The sequence below is a fragment of the Gopherus evgoodei genome, chromosome 1 (assembly GCF_007399415.2).
Source record: "Gopherus evgoodei ecotype Sinaloan lineage chromosome 1, rGopEvg1_v1.p, whole genome shotgun sequence".
NCBI classification, from domain to species: Eukaryota; Metazoa; Chordata; order Testudines; family Testudinidae; genus Gopherus; species Gopherus evgoodei.
Genome location: NC_044322.1, coordinates 118,089,320 through 118,111,658, shown reverse-complemented (window position 1 = coordinate 118,111,658; position 22,339 = coordinate 118,089,320). Strand labels below are relative to the sequence as shown.

General features: G+C 43.6%; 1 protein-coding gene across 4 annotated transcripts in view; it reads right to left on the bottom strand.

Annotated features, from left to right (window-relative positions):
- CHST10 (carbohydrate sulfotransferase 10) overlaps positions 1 to 22,339 on the bottom strand; it is a 50,927-nt gene that overhangs the window by 16,473 nt on the left and 12,115 nt on the right. The window contains exons 1-2 of one of the 4 annotated variants that reach the window (XM_030570326.1): positions 13,489 to 14,040; positions 2,233 to 2,373 (exon numbers count right to left, since the gene is read on the bottom strand). In XM_030570326.1, the coding sequence (XP_030426186.1) occupies positions 2,233 to 2,332 (100 nt within the window). In that variant the 5' untranslated portion in view covers positions 2,333 to 2,373; positions 13,489 to 14,040. Of the gene's footprint in view, positions 1 to 369; positions 404 to 2,232; positions 2,374 to 13,488; positions 14,041 to 22,339 lie in introns of those variants that run through there. The other 3 variants (XM_030570334.1, XM_030570309.1, XM_030570318.1) reach the window with 3 other exon arrangements.

The following is a 22,339-nucleotide window of genomic DNA, read 5'->3' as shown; positions in this document are numbered from 1 at the left end:
CCGGGACGGTTTGTTTACCTGCCCCGTCTGCAGGTCCGGTCGACTGCAGCTCCCACTGGCCGCGGTTCGCTGCTCCGGGCCAATGGGAGCTGCTGGAAGCGGCATGGGCCGAGGGACTTACTGGCTGCTGCTTCCAGCAGTGGTGACCCAAGTTTGAGAAACACTGGCTTAAGATGTCTCCTACAATAATAATTCATCAAGACAGAATATGGCACTTCATTACGTTACTCTCACATTTTTATAGATGTATAAAAATACTTGAAAGAGCAAGCCACCTGCAAATTAAGGACAATTACAAATCTCAGTGAGAATTTATTATTGCTGAAACTAGAACAGAAGTGTCTCAAATTGCAATCTAAGCCATCTTACCTGTCAAGCAGGTTCATTCTTCTTCAAATTAGTTCTGGAGTCGTAATAGGAAAATTAAGTAGTGAAAAAAAGTTATGTAACTTAAGCAGACTGAGGTGGAGGAGAATAAATCAATGCTTGCTAAAAGCTTGTATATCACAGCAGAAGGAGATTAAACAAAATGAAAACTACCACGTCTATAAGGACAACGGGAAGGAAGTCAGTTATTTATTTTTGAGGATACATGCAGATAAGATAGAAAAATCAAACAGAAGGCAAAACGAATCATGTCTCACTGGAGACCAGACGAGATCCCAAAGAATCAGTTCAGCTCTAAGGTGCCAATCCTGCAATGAGCTCCTGTAGGCAGACTTCTAAGCCACACTGCACCGATGAAGCAGTCTGCTCAATCACAGGTCATTGCGGGACCCGGGCCCAAGTTCCAAACACATTAAAAATAAGGCAGAGAGAGTTGCCTACTGAATCACAGGAGCAAACAAAGACCTACAAAGCTATCCACTGAAAGCAACTTGGACAAAACATACACCTTATGAAAACTGGTTGAGTTAACTCAAACAAATAGTATTTTCTACCTTTAAATTGTCTCACGAGGGTTGACAGCTTGTCACTTAGGAGGGTCAGAATATTTTTTTATAAGTAATCAGTAATTAGAAAGTTTTTCTATCACTATTAAATATTTCCTGACCAAAACAGGCCAGGGCCAAAATTACTCTCCCTCTTTCACCCCCGCCATCATTTTGGTAAGTCATACACAAAACTTATGTTCATGATCCGTTTCCAGAAATCTTTAGCTAACAAACACTGTTCTTACAGCTGTCTGCATTCTACACAATATCACTGGATGGCAGTTACTTAGCACAATAAATAAGGCTCTGATTCTGCAGAGGTATGTACATATTCTATGTGAATACTCCCAATAAAATCAATAAGGCTATTCGCAGAGTGTAAAGTTAACTATGTGCTTCAGGCTTTGCAGGATTGGCGCCTAAGGAATTGCATTGTCTTCTGTTCCAATAGCAATTCTTTAAGTGTCTTAAAAAAATAAAAATAGAGTATCTTCTAACATCACACACATACACACACACTCAAAAACACTATCTGCATGTCATGTCAGTGCTTTCATCATACACTCCCTGCAGGTCTGCTTGTTAACAGCAACACATCAATATACAGAGAATGCGGCATGCTGTGTGTAGTGTTATCAAGTAGCTTTAAATTCCTTATCAGTCTAATACCATCTGGGTTACTTAGGCTAAGCAAAAGCCTATAAGCTAGTTGTCAATCAAACAGCAGAGGATAAAACTGAAAGTAAGGAGCAAGGCAGGAGAGGTTAGGGTACGTGCACTACTAATCAAACTTTACGCCATGTCTCTTGAATGCTGTAAGATGGCAAATATTTAAAATGGTGCAGAAAATAAAGACTATATAGTTACTATTTAGTTACTGTGAAATTTCCCTTCTCTCTAATGAGGAACAAAACAATTCAGGGGATTGCTCTGCATTGCTTCAAACACACACCATTTGTTTATTGACCTAAGATGTTGAAATTGAATTGGTTCAAGAACCTGTTTATTAAAAGGCAGACTTTCAAAATGTAATCCCCTTTGTTCCAAAATGTAGGAATCTGGTAGCAATGTTATTTTTCAGATCTTTATAAACAAGAATGTAAACTGTAGAAGTATTAGTATTGTCACTTGCTAGCAGTGTATAAATGCATTGCTCCAATCTCTAATCCTCTAAAATAAACAAAGAGATAACAATGTGTTGGGATCTGTGTTGGGCACTATGATTACACTGCCACTTTTGGACAGAACATTGTTCAATATTCTGTATTATATCAAATTTAATTAAAGGTGAACTTACCATCTGGGTCTTTAAAAGTCAGTGTGATGAACTTGCTAGCAACCATGAACATGAATATCACCCAAAAGCATGCAGCTAACAGCAGCCACTGATGGTGCATGTTGTCAGACGTGAGCCATATAAAAATTTTGTATTTTCCTGCTTAAAAAAAATAAAAATAAAAAAATTACCACATACGAAATATATGTTTCTATTTTATAAAACCAGTACCTTGTATAGCAGACATTAAAATATACATATTATATTTCTGCCTGAAGTCAAATACACCTAGCGGATTAAACTATAACGATATAGCCTTTAATATACACCTCTACCCTGATATAATGCAGTCCTTGGGAGCCAAAAAATCTTACCGTATTATAGGTGAAACTGCGTTATATCGAACTCACTTTGATCTGCGGAAGCGTGCAGCTCCGCCTCCCTGGAGCGCTGCTTTACCGCGTTACATCTGAATTTGTGTTATATCAGGTTGCGTTATATCGGAGTAGAGGTGTACTTAATATTTCTACAGTTATGATATAATTTTATTACTAGCGTTATAGTAGCTGCTAGAGGTTCTAGCCTGGTAAAGGCTGCCATCATGCTAGGGTCCTATATGAAAGGGTAGTAAAAGAATATCCCTTCCCCAAAGACATTACTATTTTGGGCCCCCATCCTGCAATAGGATCCACATGGCAAGCCCCTTTTCTCTTACAAAGTCCTTCAAAGTCAACAGGGCTCTAGAAAGGTGCAAAGTTTCACCTGGAGAGATTGTGGGATCAAGTTCTTGGTTTAAAGGCAAAGTACAACAGGCGGTGAACCAAACAGGGATGGGAGAGAGGATGGAGTAACAGCAGTAGGCTACCAATGCATGCAGTTTGCAGATCTGCTAGGGTAGGAAGGTTGCATGTTGGTTTTGTTTAGTTTTGATCAGCAGCTGACATCTTAGCAAAAAAATTCTCTGAAAGGTAGAATGCAATGCTTTTAAAAATAAAAACCAAAAATGATTTAGGATCCCATACATTAATTGAATACACATTTTCAAAATGTATGCATTTGTAGGGTGGGATTTTCAAATGGACTCAGCACTGGCCTAACTCTGGTTGGTAAAACTCCCATTGACTTCCATGGGAGCAGCCAGGCCAATGTTGAGTGCTTGTGCAAATCCCACCCATAAAGGTTAAGTCTATACAACTTTTTAAAATTCTAGTTCAACCTCCATTTACCTGCCAAGACCTGAGATGCCTCAAGTGTTGATGTTCATTGCAAGAAAGAAGCAGAAGCTGTATTTCTAACCCTGCTTTCAATATCAGTACTGCCTCAACTGTTGCTGCATAAACACAAGACACCCAAGGGCTTGAACTCAGGTATTTGCACTTCACCTCTAAGAAAACTCTTCTCCATGAAGATAAATGACAATGAAACTTTGATAGCTCTTAACAAAACGAGGATCTAACATACAAATGTCAAAATGATGTGGTGAGGCTTAGCTAAATTATTAGCTCCCCCACCCCTTCAATCACCAGGGAAACCAAGACCTGACCAAATTCCATCAGAGGGTAATCACATGTAACTTCCATTCACTGGAATGGGAATTTCAAATTCTTATCCTTGGGATTTTGTACCCTGTTAAGCAAGTTGCCAAAGATGTCATGGTGAGTGACAGAGTTGAAGATAGATAGACTAGTTATCCTGATTCCCTGGTCTTTGCTTAGATCGTAAGACCACACTATTTATATACTTTAAACAGAATTTAAAAAAATCATGTCCTATTGAACAGTTCTTTTATCAAGTATACAGTAGAAACAAAGCATCTTTAAAGTATTGTTTCTGGAATTCCATTTGCAAGATTGATAATCAATTACTAATCAATGCCCTTCTCAACCCCTACTTTTCTCATTCCCGCAAAGCTTAAATGACAAAAGTAAATGTATTTCGTATTGTTCAGCTGTGTCCCTTTCCTTCCACCTGCTGACCTGCACCATCTCTAACATCCCCAGTGCTGACTGCTTTTCTAGCCAATGTTTGCCTGACTGGTTCAAGCAAGGCCCATCCAAGAAGGCTTTGCTCCTGTCAGTCATAGCGACAACAACATTGAATGCCATTCTTTGGAACACGTGCAAGTAGAAGAATATACATTTAGGAATTCTGGAATATAAGTAGGTGAAATGGATGTGAGGAAAAGGAAGAAATATTGTATTTCCAATTACAAATAAAAATCCAACAATCTTTTAACTTTTGGAGTTGCTTTTGGAGGATGCGTAAGGAAATCTAATCTACCATTAGAAAGATTAATGTGCATTTAGCATGATGAATTTGATATATTAAGAAGACAGTTTCTCTGTTTTAAATATTCACCAGGAACAGACACATTCATAACCATAGTGCATATTGAAACATTAATACTATTTTTTGCAGTAATAAAAGAGATCAGATTAAAAACTATCCCACACAACAAAGTTCTCTTTAAAAAAATTGGGCAATGTCATTTTTGTTGGTTAGCTGAGTTAGGGCCCAACCCTGCAGTATGATGATCTGTGTGTGGACACCAGGATCTGCTTGTGTGGAATTTAGGGTATGTGGATTCCAGAGCCCTGGCACAAACTGCTCAATGACAATCTTATGGAAGTTTTCAGTTCTCAAATGTATCCTTTTTAGTTTGGCTGTTGAAAGAGACAGTTTCCTTTATTATCATACTTTAAGAGTTTTCTTCTTAAAAACCATGCTCAGTCACATTCAAGTCAACTATCCTTTGGATTTTTATAGACTCTGTAGAAGATTCATCTCTGCTACCCTCACAGGAGAACAAATATCTTGTATCCCATTTCTAGGTCAATTCCCATCTTCTAAGCACAAAATTTCTGAATCAGGCTTTACTCCATTATCGAAAACTGAAGGCCAGAAAGGGCAAGTACTATGATCGGAATTTGAGAGCAAGTTCCCACTGATTTCTTTCCAGACTCAAATCAGCAATAGTTCAAAAATAGGTTTCATCCTAGCACAACACATTGTTATAGCCCTTTCCCTAAGATTCGTGCTAGAGTCTCAAGTCTTAGAGGTGACCTTTTCCAGTTTATCACAACACTCATGACATCATCATCATCATCATCTAGCAATTGAGTCAAAACTTTTACTCTTGTTTACAGACATCTTAGCACATCCACCAGCACTTGAAAAGTTTATTAGACTCTTACTGATCAGATACAGATACAAAATATGAGCCAGGAGGCCCTTCACCATGTTTAATAGTATCTCATTCCTTGAGTAGCTCTGCAGAAAATAATGGGATTACTCCGACTAAGGTCTACTGAACACAAATGAGGGAGGCAGAATTCGTTCTTTAATATTCATAACATATCTGCCAGGAAGACAAGTTTTGTTATTATGATGAATATGTGGGTGCTCAGTAAGAATTATTAACCTCTATCCCCAAATGTGATTTATGTATTTGATTTCTAAGATGGTATGTTAGGCTATCAGAGAGGAGCAGACAGTTTCAGCGTACTCAGATCTGCAGGATAGTAGCAGTTGGTATATACAGGAAACTATAGCCAGATCCTGGTCTGAGGGTGGAAGAATGATTCCACCCCAAGATAAGAAAACACAAAGAACATAAGAACAGCTATACCAGGTCAGACCAAAAGGTCCATCTAGCCCAGTATCTGTCTACCAACAGTGGCCAATGCCAGGTGCCAAAGAGGGAGTGAACCTAACAGGCAATGACCAAGTGATCTCTCTCCTGCCATCCATCTCCATCCTCTCACAAACAGAGTCTAGGGACACCACATTAAATTTTATTTGCCATTTTGTTGCCCAATCACTCAGTTTTTTGGGATCTTTTTGAAGTTCTTCACAGTGTGCTTTGGTCTTAACTATCTTGAGCAGTTTAGTATCATCTGCAAACTTTGCCACTTCACTGTTTACCCCTTTCTCCAGATCATTTATGAATAAACTGAATAGGATTGATCCTAGTACTGACCCTTGGGGAACACCACTAGTCACCCCTCTCCATTCTGAGAATTTACCATTAATTCCTACACTCTGTTCCCTGTCTTTTAACCAGTTCTCAATCCATGAAAGGACCTTCCCTTTTATCCCATGAGGCCTATCACCTGAGGGGGTGCGCTCAGAGACTAGAAAGGGGACAGAGGTACAGCCAGCCTCATAGCCTTGGCTATTATCATTCTCACTTTACACAAGGAGAAGCTGTGGCAGAGAAGTTAAGCGATTTTTATCTAATCTGTTAGTAGATACATTGTCTACTTTCTGCAGCCATAGATGTATATTGATCAGATATCTTTCACACAGGATTCACCCTAACTTGTATATAAACAGTGGGCCCTGGAGTTTGCTCCCAGCCAGCTAGCCAAGCTGCCTCTATATTAACCAGCTCTTTAACTATCTCAGGAACCAGACTACTCAGGAGTCTAAATAAAGGTAACTGATTTCAATAGTAAACCCTGTTTCGAGATTATGCTAATTCAAAATAATGCCCTTTTAAGAATTTACAAAAAGCAAAACCTTACATTTTCCTTCTCTCTAAATCCTTCTATACAGATGCTTCTATCATGCTCCAAACCAGGGTACCTGAATATCAAGATATTTCCAATCTCTCCTCTTCATCTTTGTTTTTCATCATTCTGCTAGTTCATTCATATATTTACCTGCTTCCTCTGTCTCCTTAATTTTGTTTGTTTCTGAAGTGCTTCTTTTATTTAGAGGTGTTTTTCCTTTTTAAACTCTTCTGCTTCCTTCTGCATTTAGTTTAAATCCCTTTATTTTTTCTTATCTGTAGTTTTAAGTTTCTTCTGGGTCTTCTCTTTCTTGAGCACATAGGGACTTTTCAGCCTCTTCCCTGTCTCTTGTCTCTCACTTCAATACCACCAAATTGATTGTAGGATGGGGAGATCAGAAAAGCTTCCTCACCATCTCTTTGTTTGCCTTCCATTTGCTGTGCTCAACTATCTGCCCTAATTTCCACAGAACCCTAAATCCAGTCAGCTATAATATTCTGTCACCAGTTCTAAAAGTACTATCACATTTTTGCTCTTTAATATATTTATTAAAGAGGGTGCAACAGGGGAGGCCTCCCGATTCATACTGAGGACAACTGGCTAGTTATCTTAGCTGCCTGTACATGAAAGCAAGAAGCCTGGGAAACAAACAGGAAGAATTGGAAGTCCTGGCACAGTCAAGGAACTATGATGTGATTGGAATAACAGAGACTTGGTGGGGTAACTCACATGACTGGAGCACTGACATGGATGGGTATAAACTGTTGAGTAAGGACAGCCAGGACAGAAAAAGTGGAGGAGTTGCACTGTATGTAAGAGAGCAGTACGACTGCTCAGAGCTCTTGTATGAAACTGGAGTAAAGCCTGTTGAGAGTCTTTGGGTTAAGTTTAGAGGCGAGAGCGACAAAGGTGATGTCGAGCAGGGCGTCTGCTATAGACCACCTGTCATAAACAGATAGCTAAGGGTTAATGTCTCTTTCACCTGGAAAGAAGTAACCTGAAACACCTGACCAGAGGACCAATCAGGAAACAAGACTTTTTCAAATCTGGGTGGAGGGAAGTTTGTGTGTGAGTCCTTTGTTCTGGTCTTGAATCTGTCCCTCTCAGCTATGGGAAGGATTTTTCTATCTCCTGCTTTCTAATCTTCTGTTTCCAAGTTGTGAGTACAAAGATAGGTTTGTATTTACATGTATGTAGTTGCTGGAATGTGTTAAATTGTATTCTTTTGAATAAGGCTGTTTATTCATATTTCTTTTAAGCAATTGACCCTGTATTTGTCACCTTAATACAGAGAGACCATTTTTATGTATTTTTCTTTCTTTTTACATAAAGCTTTCTTTTAACACCTGTTGGAGTTTTTCTTTAGTGGGGAACTCCAGGGAATTGAGTCTGTGCTCACCAGGGAATTGGTGGGAGGAAGAAGTCAGGGGGAAATCTGTGTGTGTTAGATTTACTAGCCTGACTTTGCATACCCTCTGGGTGAAGAGGGAAGTGCTTGTGTTTCCAGAACTGGAAATAGAGAGGGTGGAATCCTTCTGTTTAGATTCACAGAGCTTGCTTCTGTGTATCTCTCCAGGAACGCCTGGAGGGGGGAAGGGAAATAGTTTATTTCCCTTTGTTGTGAGACTCAAGGGATTTGGGTCTTGGGGTCCCCAGGGAAGGGTTTTGGGGGGACCAGAGTGCCCCAAAACACTAATTTTTTGGGTGGTGGCAGCTTTACCAGGTCCAAGCTGGTAACTAAGCTTGGAGGTTTTCATGCTAACCCCCATATTTTTGGACGCTAAGGTTCAAATCTGGGAATAGGTTATGACACCACCAGATAAGGAGGATGAGGTAGATGAAGCTTTCTTTGGACAACTAACAGAAGCTTCCAGATCGCAGACCCTGGTTCTCATGGGGGACTTCAATCACCCTGACATCTGCTGGGAGAGCAATACAGCAGTGCACAGACAATCCAGGAAGCTTTTGGAATGTTGGGGACAACTTCCTGGTGCAAGTGCTGGAGGAACCAGCTAGGGGTTGGTCACAAACAGGGAAGAATTGGTAGGAGAAGTAGAAATGAGTGGCAACCTGGGCAGCAGTGACCATGAGATGGTCGAGTTCAGGATCTTGACAAAAGGAAGACAGGAGAGCAGCAGAATATGGTCCCTGAACTTCAGAAAAGCAGACTTTGACTTCCTCAGAGAACTGATGGGCAGGATCTCCTGGGAGACTAATATGAGGGGGAAAGGAGTCCAGGAGAGCTAGCTGTATTTTAAAGAAGCCTTATTGAGGGTGTAAGAACAAACCATCCTGATGTGCAGAAAGAATAGCAAATATGGCAGGCAACCAGCTTGGCTTAACAGAGAAATCTTCGGTGACCTTAAACACAAAAAGGAAGCTTACAAGAAGTGGAAACTTGGACAGATGATTAGGGAGGAGTATTAAAATATTGCTTGAGCATGCAGGAAGGCCCAGGCACAACGGGAATTGCAGCTAGCAAGGGATGTGAAAGGTAACAAGAAGGGTTTCTACAGGTATGTTAGCAACAAGAAAGAGGTCAGGGAAAGTGTGGGACCCTTACTGAATAGCGGAGGCAGCCTCGTGACAGATGATGTGGAAAAATGCTTTTGTTGCCTCAGTCTTCACAGGCAAGGTCAGCTCCCAGATTGCTGCACTGGGCAGCACAGAATGAGGAGGAGGTGAGCAGCCCTCAGTGGTGAAAGAACAGGTTAAGGACTATTTAGAAAAGCTGGACATGCACAAGTCCCTGGGGTTGGGTCTAATGCATCCAAGGGCGCTGAGTGAGTTGGCGGATGTGATTGCAGAACTATTGGCCATTATCTTTGAAAACTCATGGAGTTTAGGGGAGGTGCCAGACGATTGGAAAAAGGCAAATATAGTGCCCATCTTTAAAAAAAGGGACGAAAGAGAATCCAGGGAAATACAGACCAGGCAGCCTCACCTCAGTCCCTGGAAAAATCCTGGAGCAGATCCTCAAGAAATCCATTTTGAAGCACTTGGAGGAGAGGAAGGTGATCAGGAACAGTCAACACTGATTCACCAAGGGCAAATCATGCCTGACCAACCTGATTGCCCTCTATGATGAGATAACTGGCTCTATGGATATGGGAAAAGCGGTGGACATGACATATATTGACTTTAGCAAAGCTTTTGATATGGTCTCCCACAGTATTCTTGCCAGTTAAAAAAGTATGGATTGGATGAGTGGACTATAAGGTGGAGAGAAAGCTGGCTAGATCATCGGGCTCAACGGGGAGTGATCAACAGCTCGATGTCTAGCTGGCAGCTGGTATCAAGCAGAGTGCCTCAGGGGTTGGTCCTGGGGCAGTTTTGTTCAACATCTTCATTAATGATCTGGATGATGAGATGGATTGCACCCTCAGCAAGTTCGCAGATGACACTAAGCTGGGGGAAAAGGTAGATATGCTGCAGGGTAGGGACAGGGTCCAGAGTGACCTAGACAAATTGGAAGATTGGGCTAAAAGAAATCTGATGAGGTTCAACAATGACAAGTGCAGAGTCCTGCACTCAAGACGGAAGAATCCCATACACTACTACAGGCTGGGGAGCGACTAGCTAAGCGGCAGTTCTGCAGAAAAGGACCTGGGGATTACAGTGGACACGAAGCTGGATATGTGTCAACAGTGTGCTCTCGTTGCCAAGAAGGCTAACGGCATATTGGGCTGCATTAGTAGCAGCACTGCCAGCAGATCAAGGGAAATGATTATTCCCTTCTATTCAGCACTGATGAGGCACACCTGAAGTATTGTGTTCAGTTTTGGGCCCCCTACTACAGAAAGGAAGTGGACAAATTGGAGAGAGTCCAGCAGAGGGTAACGAATATGATTAGGGGGCTGGGGCACAAGACTTATGAGGAGAGGCTGAGGGAACTGGACTTGTTTAGTCTGCAGAAGAGAAGAGTGAGGGGGAATCTGATAGCAGCCTTCAACTACCTGAACGGCAGTTCCAAAGAGGCTGGAACTAGGCTGTTCTCAGTGGAAGCAGATGACAGAACAAGGAGTAATGGTCTCAAGTTGCAGTGAGGGAGGTCTAGGTTGGATTTTAGGAAAAACTATTTCACAAGAGGGTGGTGAATCACTGGAATGGGTTACCTAGGGAGGTGGTGGAATTTCCATCCGTAGAGGTTTTTTAGGATCTGCCTGACAAAGCCCTGAGCTGGGATGATTTAGTTGGTGTTGGTCCTGCTTTGAGCAGGGGGTTGGACTAGATGATATCCTGAGGTCTCTTCCAACCCTAATCGTCTATTATTCTATATTCATAAACCAATAACAGGCCACAAAAAGAGGCAGGATGGAGTATGGCATATGCACCCATTCTCTGGAAAAAAGGCAAGTACTTTTGGGAAGACAGTTACTCTTCACACTGGGTAATTGAACAGCCCAGAGCAAAATACTCCAGTGAAATAAAAACACCACCATAGGCCTCAATTCTGCAATTCACTCTGCCTGAATGGCGCCCCATTGACATTAAAAGGGTGCTACATGGGTGCAGCAATATGCCAAAGCTCAGTATATTAAAGGATTGAGGCCACAGTGAGCAACTACCATGCGCCTTCTGCACACCATTAAAATGTAAAGTACACTATTAAAGTGAAAAGAAGTTCAGATGCTATAGAGATGGAAGCCATGCAGGTATTTAGACAGATATAAACTCTTATGACTACTAGGCAGGAAAGTATTTTATTCCTTTACTTTATTCCATTGTGTCACGCTGTTTGGAGTGGCTCATGACTGTGAGTGCCTACGTCAGGGCAGATTGGCAAAAATAGGACAGACACCCCAAAGTGGTGGTATGTTCTATAATTAGATGTCACAATCCTAGTAACAAAGGTGAACTCCTGAATCACTGTAACAGTCTTACCACGGAGTCACAGACAGTCCCCTTGGGCCCTCCAGTCTATCTTGCCACCCAGGCAAGCTGGACTTGGTGTTAAAAGGTCATTTGCACCAAACAGTCACAAAATATTCAGATTGCTTCCAGTCCCAAGAGACCAGTCACTTACCCCAGATCATTTTGTATCTTATTTCTTACACCAAAGACAATACCTGTAGCCAATCCTGTAATTAACTAAAGGTTTATTAACTAGGAAAAAGAAATAAGAAAGTTACTTATAGGTTAAAGAAAGCCAACCTATAACACAAATGAGTCGCAATCTAAATCCTAAAAGACAGAGTTGTAGCGATTTTCTTGTGACCCTGTTTTATCTTTTACATTTAGTCTTCCAGTCTGAAATGAGCTCCCTTGCATGTAGCATTTCCAAGGTGTGATAGGGCCATTCACCAATACTCTGGGTCCCAATATTCATTAATGGCTCTTTTAATCTTGATAGGCCTCTGAATGGACAGAGGGTGGGGGACATGACAATTTCTGAGCCGGGGTTCACAAGCTCAGAGCAAACATTTTCCTCTTACATATTCCCTTATATCATGGATACAGGTCCTCTCATCAGGGTGTGGGTTATGGGTCAGTTTGGATGATAATGCTTAGCTTCCTACAGTCCACACAAAACTTCATGGTTTGTCTTTTTAGATACCATCACAATAAGAGATGTCAGAGGCTTTTTGACTCAGTAGATAGCATGCTGGTGATGGGGGTATCTACCTCTTCCTGGATCCGTTTCTGCATTCCCTTTTTAGCATGACATGCTTTTCTAGGAACAGGGCAGGGCCCTGAAGTTTCAATAGAATGTATAATCCTGTCAGTTAACCCTGGTCAGTTGGAAAATACAGGTCTGTGGTGGTTCAAAAGGGCCAACATTTCCTGCTTTTGGGATGCATCCAAACTCTTCCTGAACTCAATGCTTTTCAGGGGACTTTCTTCCTTGCTCTCTCTGACCAAATCAATCAAACGAGCATTAAACATTTCTTCATCAGCACAACAAATCATATTCACTGCCATTTCCCTTTCATGGCCAATTTTTAATCTATGTTTGCACATATCCCCTGCCACACACTATCATAAGTGACCTCAATTATTCTATCACCTCCAAAGGTCCTAACCAACAGTCCTGCATTCTGTTTTTTCACACTGGAATTAGCTCTGGCACCAAATCACCAATGCAAACGATCTTTCCTCAGCATGCTTACTGCACCAACCCTTCTGTGTCTCTTGACTTTTTTCAAGGATCTGTTGCACTAAATCCCTCACAGCCTGTACATTCTCCTTAAAACAAGTGACATACTCCCCTACAGGCTGTCCTGTTTCCTCTGTCCTGCACTCCCAAGAGCCTTGAATCAAAGCTAGGGATCCTCTCACTGCGTCCCATACAGCATATCAAAGGGGACAAATCCAGTAGATTCTTGGGGAATATTTCTGTACCTGTATAGCAAATACGAGAATAACACATCCCAGTCATTCTCGCACCTGCTGACATACATTTTTAGCATAGCTTTTAAAGTTCCATTAAATCTTCCCACTAAACCATTGATTTCTGTATGATAGGAATCTAACAGCTGCTCCCTCACTCCATATAATTCTCATAACTGTTTAAAGACTACAGACATGAAGTTTGCACCACAGCCTGTCAAGATCTCTCCAGGAAAACCTACTCTGCTAAAAATAGTGAATAAAGCAGTAATCTGTTTCAGCTTCTGTATTAGATAGTGCTGTGGCTTCAGGGTACCTGGTGGTGGAATCCACCACGAGTATATGGCCATGTCTACACTACAAACTTACGTTAACCTAAGTTATGTTGGCATACAGCGGCTGCAGTTATTACATCACTTGTACATGTACATACTTGGTTCCTTGTGTCAGTGGTACACATCCTCACCAGGAGCACCTGTATCCACGCTGAGTGCATTGCACCGTGGGTAGGTATTCCACTGTGCAACTCATCACCATCCAGTGCAGTCTTTTCGGAAGTTTTCGCAAGGACTGATGGCGCCCGAAATGAGTCACCCAGCGGTGACTGCGAGCAGGGGGTCCACTTCCCATAATGCAGTAGTCTCCATCCCATAGTTTAATCAGCAACCATAATTTTTACTCCTTCTTTTCAAAGTCCCACAAACCCATGCATCCTTTCTCATTGTCCTCCATCTCTGACAGAAGCACAGAGCCTGCACAGCTCTCGCAATTGTGATGAGCATCGTGAGCACAAAGCACTTAATACTGCAGTATTTGCATAGCTGCAAGAGGAGCTGCAGGGAAAATGACAGTTCCTTGGAGGCTAGATTGCTGTGGACATAGAAAGAAACAATTCAAGATTGTCAGTGGCATTCGCAGAGCAGCTGCAGATGGTAGAGTGCCCGTTCTGTTGCCTGAGAAACGGGCACTGTCTGGTGGGATGACATCATCATGCAGGTTTGGGATGACAAGCAGTGGCTGCAGAACTTACAGATGTACAAGGCCACATTCCTGGATTTGTGTGCTGAACTTGGCTGAGCCCTTCGGTGCAGGGACATTAAAATGAGAGCTGTATTTATAGCAGAAAAGCAAGTGGTGATTGCACTGTGGGAAACTGCAATGCCAGATTGCTATCGGTCAGTCAGTATTCTGATTCAATTTGGAGTCAGGAAATCCACTGCAGAGTCCACTGTCATGCAAGTGTGCAGGGCCATTAATCATCTCCTGCTGTGCAAGACTGTGACTCCTGGCAATGCACTGGACATAACGGATGACTTTTCAGCAATGGGGTTCCCAAACTGTGGAGGGGAAATAGATGGCATACATATTCTGATTCTGGCACCAGATCACCTTACCACAGAATACATCAACAGAAAGGGTTACTTTTCAATGGTTATGCAAGCACTGGTGGATCATTGAAATGTTTTACCAATATCAGTGTGGGCTGGTCAGGGGAGGTGCATGACACACGCATCTTCAAGAACACAGGACTGTTCAGAAAGCTGCAAGCAGGGACTTTCTTCCTGACTAGCAGATTACCATTGGGAATGTTGAAATGCTATTAATGATCCTGGGTGACCCAGCCTACCCTTTCTCCCATGGTTCATTAAGCCATACACCAGCCACCTCAATAGCACCAAGGAGAGATTCAACTATAGACTCAGTAGGTGCTGGATGACAGTTGAATGTGCTTTTGGTTGTCTGAAAGGTCGCTGGCATTTGTCTACTTACAAGATTGGACCTCAGTGAGAAAAATATCCCAATGGTTTATAGCTGCTTGTTGTGTCCCGCATAATATCTGACAAGCAAAATGGGAAAGGTTTCTACTAGGATGGAGGTGGAGTGGTTGTCAGCTGAATTTGAAAAGCCAGATAAAGGGTGATAAAGAAAGCCGACCCCAGGCCCAGAGGCCGGGTCTTAATCAAGTTAATAATCATATCAAGGCCTTAGGCCTCAATCACAGTAACATATAGCAAAGTTAAAACATTGATTTATACTAACCCTCCTGAGGCTCACTTTCTAATTTCACTATGTTATACGCTACTATTATGTTACTTAATGCTGCTAAATCACAGAATGCTGCTATAGGGGGTTAAACTGACATAAAGCCCCTTAAAAAAAACCCCCTCCATCACTGCCAAATAAACAGCTTGTGCACACAGAAAATTAACCTCTAATAAACTTGGCCGAACATGCATTTTGGGCCCAAGTTCCTCAAATTTGCTTAAGAAACATAGCTGCTGACACTGCAAGTAGGCGAAAACCAGGTGTCAAAGTCCTGACATTAACAAAAACCCGTATAAAGGGGAAGTTGCAAAAAGCAGGCTTGCAAATTAGCTCATAACCGGTATTGTAATGGTAAAAGTTTTGCAGATGGTTAAGAAATGTCATTATATTAACCAAATATGATATCCTCGGATGTATAAGCTCATATGGTAATTTGCGGTTTTAAGCTTTATAAACCCAGGTATTATTGCTGTAAGGTAGAGCGACTTCCCTCTTGCTAGAGGTCCTGTCGTCTCTCCCTGCATATATGCTTGTAATCTATGATTAATCAATAAAGGAGCCTCAGGCTGTCTGATCAACTCAACTGACTGGTGGTCAATTTCCACGACAATTTTGGTGCATTGGCTGGGAACCCACAAGAGGGCTTCTCCTGGATCGGAGGACCGCAGGCAGTCTCCTTCCAACCCCCGGGCCCAATTAAAAGGTAAGAGACCTTTTGAAATCTCTATGGGGTTTGGCAGAGGACTAGTCTGTAGGCTCCGGTTTGGGTAAGTCACAAGCTGGGTTCGAACTTTTAGCTATCAGACAGACCAGATGCCCTTTCTCTAAGGTTTCTAAGATTCCAAGGTTTTAGCCTTTCCAGAGGCTCCCGTGGTTTCAAAGGTACCGCTAACAACCCACGGACCACGCTCCTTTTGGTCCGGAGAGTCCTGATCCAGGCGTGGATCAGGGGTCCCCTTCCTACCAGGTCTGATGGGGATCCGGGTTTAATGTTCCAGCGTTCCGTGGTTTCGCCTTGACGTCTGTGTCAAGAAAGTGCCTGTGTCTGTGTGTGTGAGGGCCAAGCGGTCAGAGTGAATGCAGCTGTGGGAAGACGCCCCGAGCCTCCTGCGAAGCGAACGCTCGTGACCGGGAGTGTCTCGAAAGCAAGCCCCACAGCTGAGCTTCTGTATGTGCAGAGATTGTAAAGCTTCCCAGCTGGCAGGCCTTGGTAAGTGGCTAGCCTGTTGGGTGCTTGTGTGTTTCCCCGTCCCTCTTCCCTTCCCTTCCACGACCTATGACCCTGTGACCGCTCCTCGAGCACTGTCCTTACAGGACCGCAGAGTCCCTATTTTGCCCACTGGAGCCATAAGCTCCCTTCCCTTCTCGGAGAGGAGGGAAGCCCCCAGGAAAACCGTACCACTGAGTCTGTAGCTTCAGAAGCATCGTTGGCTTAAGGCTGGTGCTCTGGGCTAACGACAGGCGTGCGGGGACCGCGGGTTCTCCGGAAAGGAGCCCGTCCCATCCTTTACCTCCTTCCTTGTAGGTACCTGCTGTTTGGCGGGTCAGAGAAAGCCTACTCCACCTAGTTCCCCTGCCCAGGGCAGGTAAAGACACCACCGGTGTTAGAACCGTGGTAATCCTGATTAGCGCTTCCCTGGTGTGAAAGGCTTGTGTGAAACAAAGGGCTGAAGTGAAAATGGGGTCTACCCAATCTAAAGGGATCCCAATCCCACCAAAAGGCACTCCTGCTGCTTATATGTATGTGCACCGTGGCCCGTCGACATGTAGATATTTGCAAAAGTGGAATTGGTATACTAGAGACGATCCAAAACTGCAATTTCCAGTGGAGGGCAGTTTTGATCTTGATAGGATTGTGCACCTCAGGGGTGCTCTTGTTGCCAACTCTGTAGGACAGGGACAGTTTGATGCTTATTTTGAATGGCATGATGAAATGGGTAAAAGGCGTCAGGAATCCCAAGTTAGGGGGTTAAAAGATACCCAAGAAAAACTAAAAACCCAACTTAAAGAGGCACAGGAAAAATTAAATAGTGCTCAAAATTTGCTCAGTCCCCCTCCCTTAAACGTAGTTCCCTTCTGCCCGTCTCAAACACGCCCGAAACCGACTGCCCCAAAAAGAATCTACCCTTCACCCCCTTCCGATGAGCTAATTGATCTGTTCTTGGAATGTAGACAGTGGCCCGATAATTCTAATAGGCCACCCGCTTATAGCCCAGATGCTCAGGCAGGGGGTGGGGCTGGACCGGGAGATAGAAGTGAGGCAGAGGACAATCAAGGTAACCATCCAGACACCACATCTCCCTCATCTCCCTCAGGTTCTGATAAACAAACACCTCCCAAGACCCCTTCAGGTGGGTCTACGCCCCGGTCTGATATGTCCGACGACTTAAGGGAAGCTCTAGCTATAGTAGCAGTGGGAGAAAAATGTATAGACGATTGGCAACAGGCATCAGGTGAAGAAAATATAGACTGGGAATGCAGAGAAATTAACTGGGACAAATTATCTCCAAATTCGCCGCTACGGCGGCTGTCAAGTACTATAGCAGAGATGAAACAATTTGTGACATCACCAAAATATGACTCCCTTTTAAATCTCCGCCACCCCCCGGTCTCTGATGACCCTGATGCAGTGGCTTTTCATACCCGCCGTAAGGAGTTTCTACGAAAGGCTGAAAAAATCCCCGACCCACCTAAATCTGTTGCCCTTTTCCCCCTCCGTCAGCTGCCAGGAGGCCAGGGAGGTTTAATGACAGTGCATGCTCCCTGGTCACCAGGTGATCTTTATAACCTTATCGAAAAGTTTCCAAAAATCAGGGAAGATCCCGTTAAATTCCAAGAACAATTGGAAATGATAATCAAGTGCTATAACCCCTCACATGCTGATATGCACCAGCTATTATCGGCTATAGTGCCCAAAGAGACCCTTACTCGCCTCTATGCGAGGGCAAATTGGCCGGATGACCCCAGCCAGATGTCAGAGGCCGATTTGGTCCAAAGAAGAAATAACCTAATTGTTGAAGTTCTCAATGTATGCCCAAGGAAAACGGATTGGGCCAAAATAAATGCCTGTAAACAAAGTAAGGGAGAAAATCCGGCCGATTATATGGAACGTATAAAGCAAGTGTTTGAAAGACATTCAGGGATCAATAATGCAGAACAAACGGCCACACAAGCAGTAGTGGCAGCCTTTGTGCAAGGACTCTTGCCAAAGGTAGGAGAGCAGTTAAGGGTTAATTTAGTGGATTGGGAAGGTAAAAATTTAGAAGAAATTCTGGCAGCTGCACAGCACTTCCACCGCCAGTTAGAAAGAAAGAAAGATGAAACAGAATCTAAACTTATGGCTTTACAAATCCAAAGTATGCAAAACTCTGTTGGAAAAGGGCCCGGGAAAAGGTCAAGACAGGCTGTAACTAAAAATCAACCTTTTGCTGGAAGTAGCCCCCTGACTAATGTCAGTTCCACAGCCTGCTTTTCGTGTGGGCAAGTAGGACATTGGAGAGCCAATTGTCCCCAATTAGGGGAAAACCAGTGTCGGTATTGTAAAAAGGAGGGACACCTTATTAAGGATTGTCCCACACGACCCCCTAGACAGTTTCCAAAACAGGAAGGATTGCCTTTTCCTGCTCCGCCAGCCCCAGCTCTTAACTACTAGGAAAGCCAGGAGACTAATAACATCGTCGTCGCCCCCCTTGTTCATGTGGCTCAAACTGGCCCAACCGTTTCTTGTCTAATAAATGGTGTCCCTACCCCTTGCTTGGTTGATACAGGAGCTTCTAGGTCTACCTTAAAAGCACAAGATTTCCCTACTGTACCTCTTTCCTCTGAAGTCGTAACTGCTGTGGGGGTAGGAAATACTCCTATTCCCCACCCTGTGTCATCTCCTTTATCTATATCTATCGGTCCTCTTTCTGCTGACCATGCCTTCCTCCTCAGTCCATGCTCCCCTGTAAACCTTTTAGGAAAAGATCTATTATGCAAACTTCGTTGCACTATCTTTTGCTCCCCAGAAGGGGTCTTTTTAGAGGTCCCAGATCTGGCTCATAATGAGGTTTTAGGTCTCCTCCAAATTGATCCAGCCCCAGATCGGGAACCCGATCCCAGTCTTTCCTTGTTGCAACAGGAACTACTGGCAAGGGTACCCCCTTCACTGTGGGCTGAGCATGCTAACCAAGTAGGACGCATTTGTTCTGCTCAACCTGTTAAAATTCGACTTAATCCAAGCAAACCTCTTCCTAGAGTCCGGCAATATCCCCTCTCTCAGCAAGCTGAGGAGGGGATTCGTCCAGTTCTTTCTGCTCTACTTAAACAGGGGGTCATAGTTCCAACAGTAAGTGAATGTAATACTCCCATTTTACCCGTCCGAAAACCTGGGAAAAACACCTGGCGATTCGTACAGGATCTACGTGCTATTAATGCTGCTGTCCTCCCAACTTTTCCGGTGGTTCCAAATCCTGCTACTATTCTCTCTTGTATACCTCCCACTGCTCAGTACTTTTCTGTGATAGATTTGTGCTCTGCTTTCTTTTCTATTCCTATTCATGTGGATAGTCAGTTTCTTTTTGCGTTTACTTATCAGGGAGCTCAATATACTTGGACCAGACTACCCCAAGGTTATACTGAGTCCCCTACTATCTTTTCTCAAATCTTAAAGAAAGATCTAGATGATATCTCATTTCCAAATGGGTCTGTCTTAATACAATATGTAGATGATTTGTTGCTTGCTTCTGACTCTCTGGAAGCTTCAAAAGCGGATACGTTGGTTTTGCTCCAAGCCTTAGCTCAAAAGGGTCATAAGGCTTCAAAGGAAAAGTTACAACTCTGTCTCCCTGTAGTGCATTATCTGGGCCATGATATTTCTGCAGGAAAACGCGCTTTGTCTTCTTCGCGGGTACAGGCAATTCAAAAGATCCCCAGGCCAATTACAAAAAAGCAGCTCAGGGGATTCTTGGGAATGGCAGGCTACTGTAGACAATGGATTCTGGGTTATGCGTCTCTTGTGCGGCCCTTACAAGATTTAACTCTTAATAAGATCTCTGACCCTATTCCATGGCCCACGGAAGCAGAGGAAGCGTTTCAACAAATAAAAATTGCTTTAACCAAAGCCCCTGCTCTCAGTTTACCCGATTATAAAAAACCATTTACTCTCTTCTGTCATGAAAGAGAGGGCTCAGCCCAGGGTGTTCTTACTCAGACTCACGGAGAAAAACACAGACCCATAGCTTACTTTAGTTCTTCATTAGACCCGGTAGCAGCTGGGTTACCCCCCTGCCTCCGGTCTGTTGCAGCAGCTGCAATATTAGTTGAAGCCTCCGCCTCCCTAGTTCTCGGCAGTCCGTTAACTGTTGCAGTTCCTCATGCTGTCACCGCTCTCTTGACTAAAAGCAAAACACAGCATCTTTCAAATTCTAGACTCACTAAGTATGAAATGCTTCTGTTAAATGCTGCAAATGTTACTTTGGCTAGATGTCCGGTACTAAATCCTGCTTCTCTTCTCCCCACGGTAACCGATGGGGAACCCCATGATTGTCTATCTGTAACTGCTGAATTATCTGCTCCCAGATCTGATCTACAGGATATTCCCCTGCAAAATCCCGAGTTGATTTATTATGTAGATGGTTCCTGTTTAAGAAATGCGGAAGGGCAGCTGGTAGCAGGCTATGCTGTATGCGATCAACACAGTACTATAGAAGCATTCTCTCTCCCTTCAGTAAAATCAGCTCAGGTTGCTGAACTGTTTGCTCTTACTCGAGCCTGTTGCTTGGCAACCGAAGCGTCTGTTACTATTTATACTGATTCAAGATATGCTTTTGGAGTAGTACATGATTATGGGCAATTGTGGAAATATAGGGGATTTCTTACTTCTACCGGAGCACCTATTAGCCACGGCCCATATGTCAATGCTCTTTTGTCTGCTTTACAGTTACCGTCTGCTATTGCTGTAGTCAAATGTGCAGCCCATAAAAAACCCCATGACGATGTTACTCGAGGAAATGCACTGGCGGACTCCTCCGCCAGGCAAGCGGCCCTTTCCGGGTCTCCGGCTCCTACTGAAATATTTGCTCTTTGTATGTCCCAGCCCGTCTCTTTAGTTGACTCTTTACAGGACTTAGCACTTACACAGGAGTCAGCATCAGAAGATGAGAAAAACTGCTGGAGACAGTCTGGATGTTCCAAACATCCAGAGGATGCCTTGTGGTATGCCCCAGACGGTCGCCTGGTGGCACCCTTGGCTCTGCTCCCACACCTTGCCCGGCTAGCACACGGGCTAGCCCATGTAGGCAAGGAGGGGATGATTGCTTCTGTAGCTAAATATTGGCATGCTCCAAAGTTTACAAGCATTGCCCAGCAATACTGCCAAACATGCCCTATCTGTCTGGCATACAACAGTGGGCGACCGGTTCGAACCACCCAGGCAGCACACCCACCGCCCTGGGGACCGTTTGTAAACATCCAAATAGACTTTATAAGTATGCCTAAGTGTTGTTCATATGAGTATGTACTTGTGTGTGTGTGCATGTATTCTGGATGGGTGGAAGCTTACCCATGCGCCAAGGCAGACTCAACCACTGTAGCAAAGAAGTTGCTCAAGGAATTTATTCCTCGCTTTGGTATCCCTGTCTCAATTAACAGTGACAGAGGAACCCATTTTACAGGTCAAATCACTCAACAAATCTGTAAGGCCCTTCATGTGGACCAACGTTTGCACTGTGCTCACCATCCTCAAAGCGCGGGAGCAGTGGAACGCAAAAATGGGGATCTAAAAAACAAGCTAGCAAAGCTGTGTGCAGAGACAGGCCTTAAATGGCCGGATGCACTCCCTCTGGCACTAATGCAAATGAGGAACACTCCCATGCGTAAACATGGGTTGTCTCCCCATGAAATTCTCATGGCTAGACCAATGAGAATGCCAGTGTCTCCGCCCCTATCCCCAAACTCCCAGCATTTGCAACTCAGTGATGAAAATGTACTAGAATATTGCAAGACGCTAATTAGACATGTCAGATTTATTCATTCACAGGTCCAAAGTGCCCTACCAGATCCAGCTGAGACCGCATGCCATCCCTTGGAGCCTGGTGACTGGGTTTGCTGTAAGGTGTTCCAACGAAAGTCTGCCTTGGAGCCCAGGTGGAAAGGTCCGTTCCAGGTCTTACTGACTACTCACACTGCAGTAAAGTGCCAAGGACTCCCAAATTGGGTACACGCATCTCACTGCAAGAAGGTAACGCCTCCTTTGGATC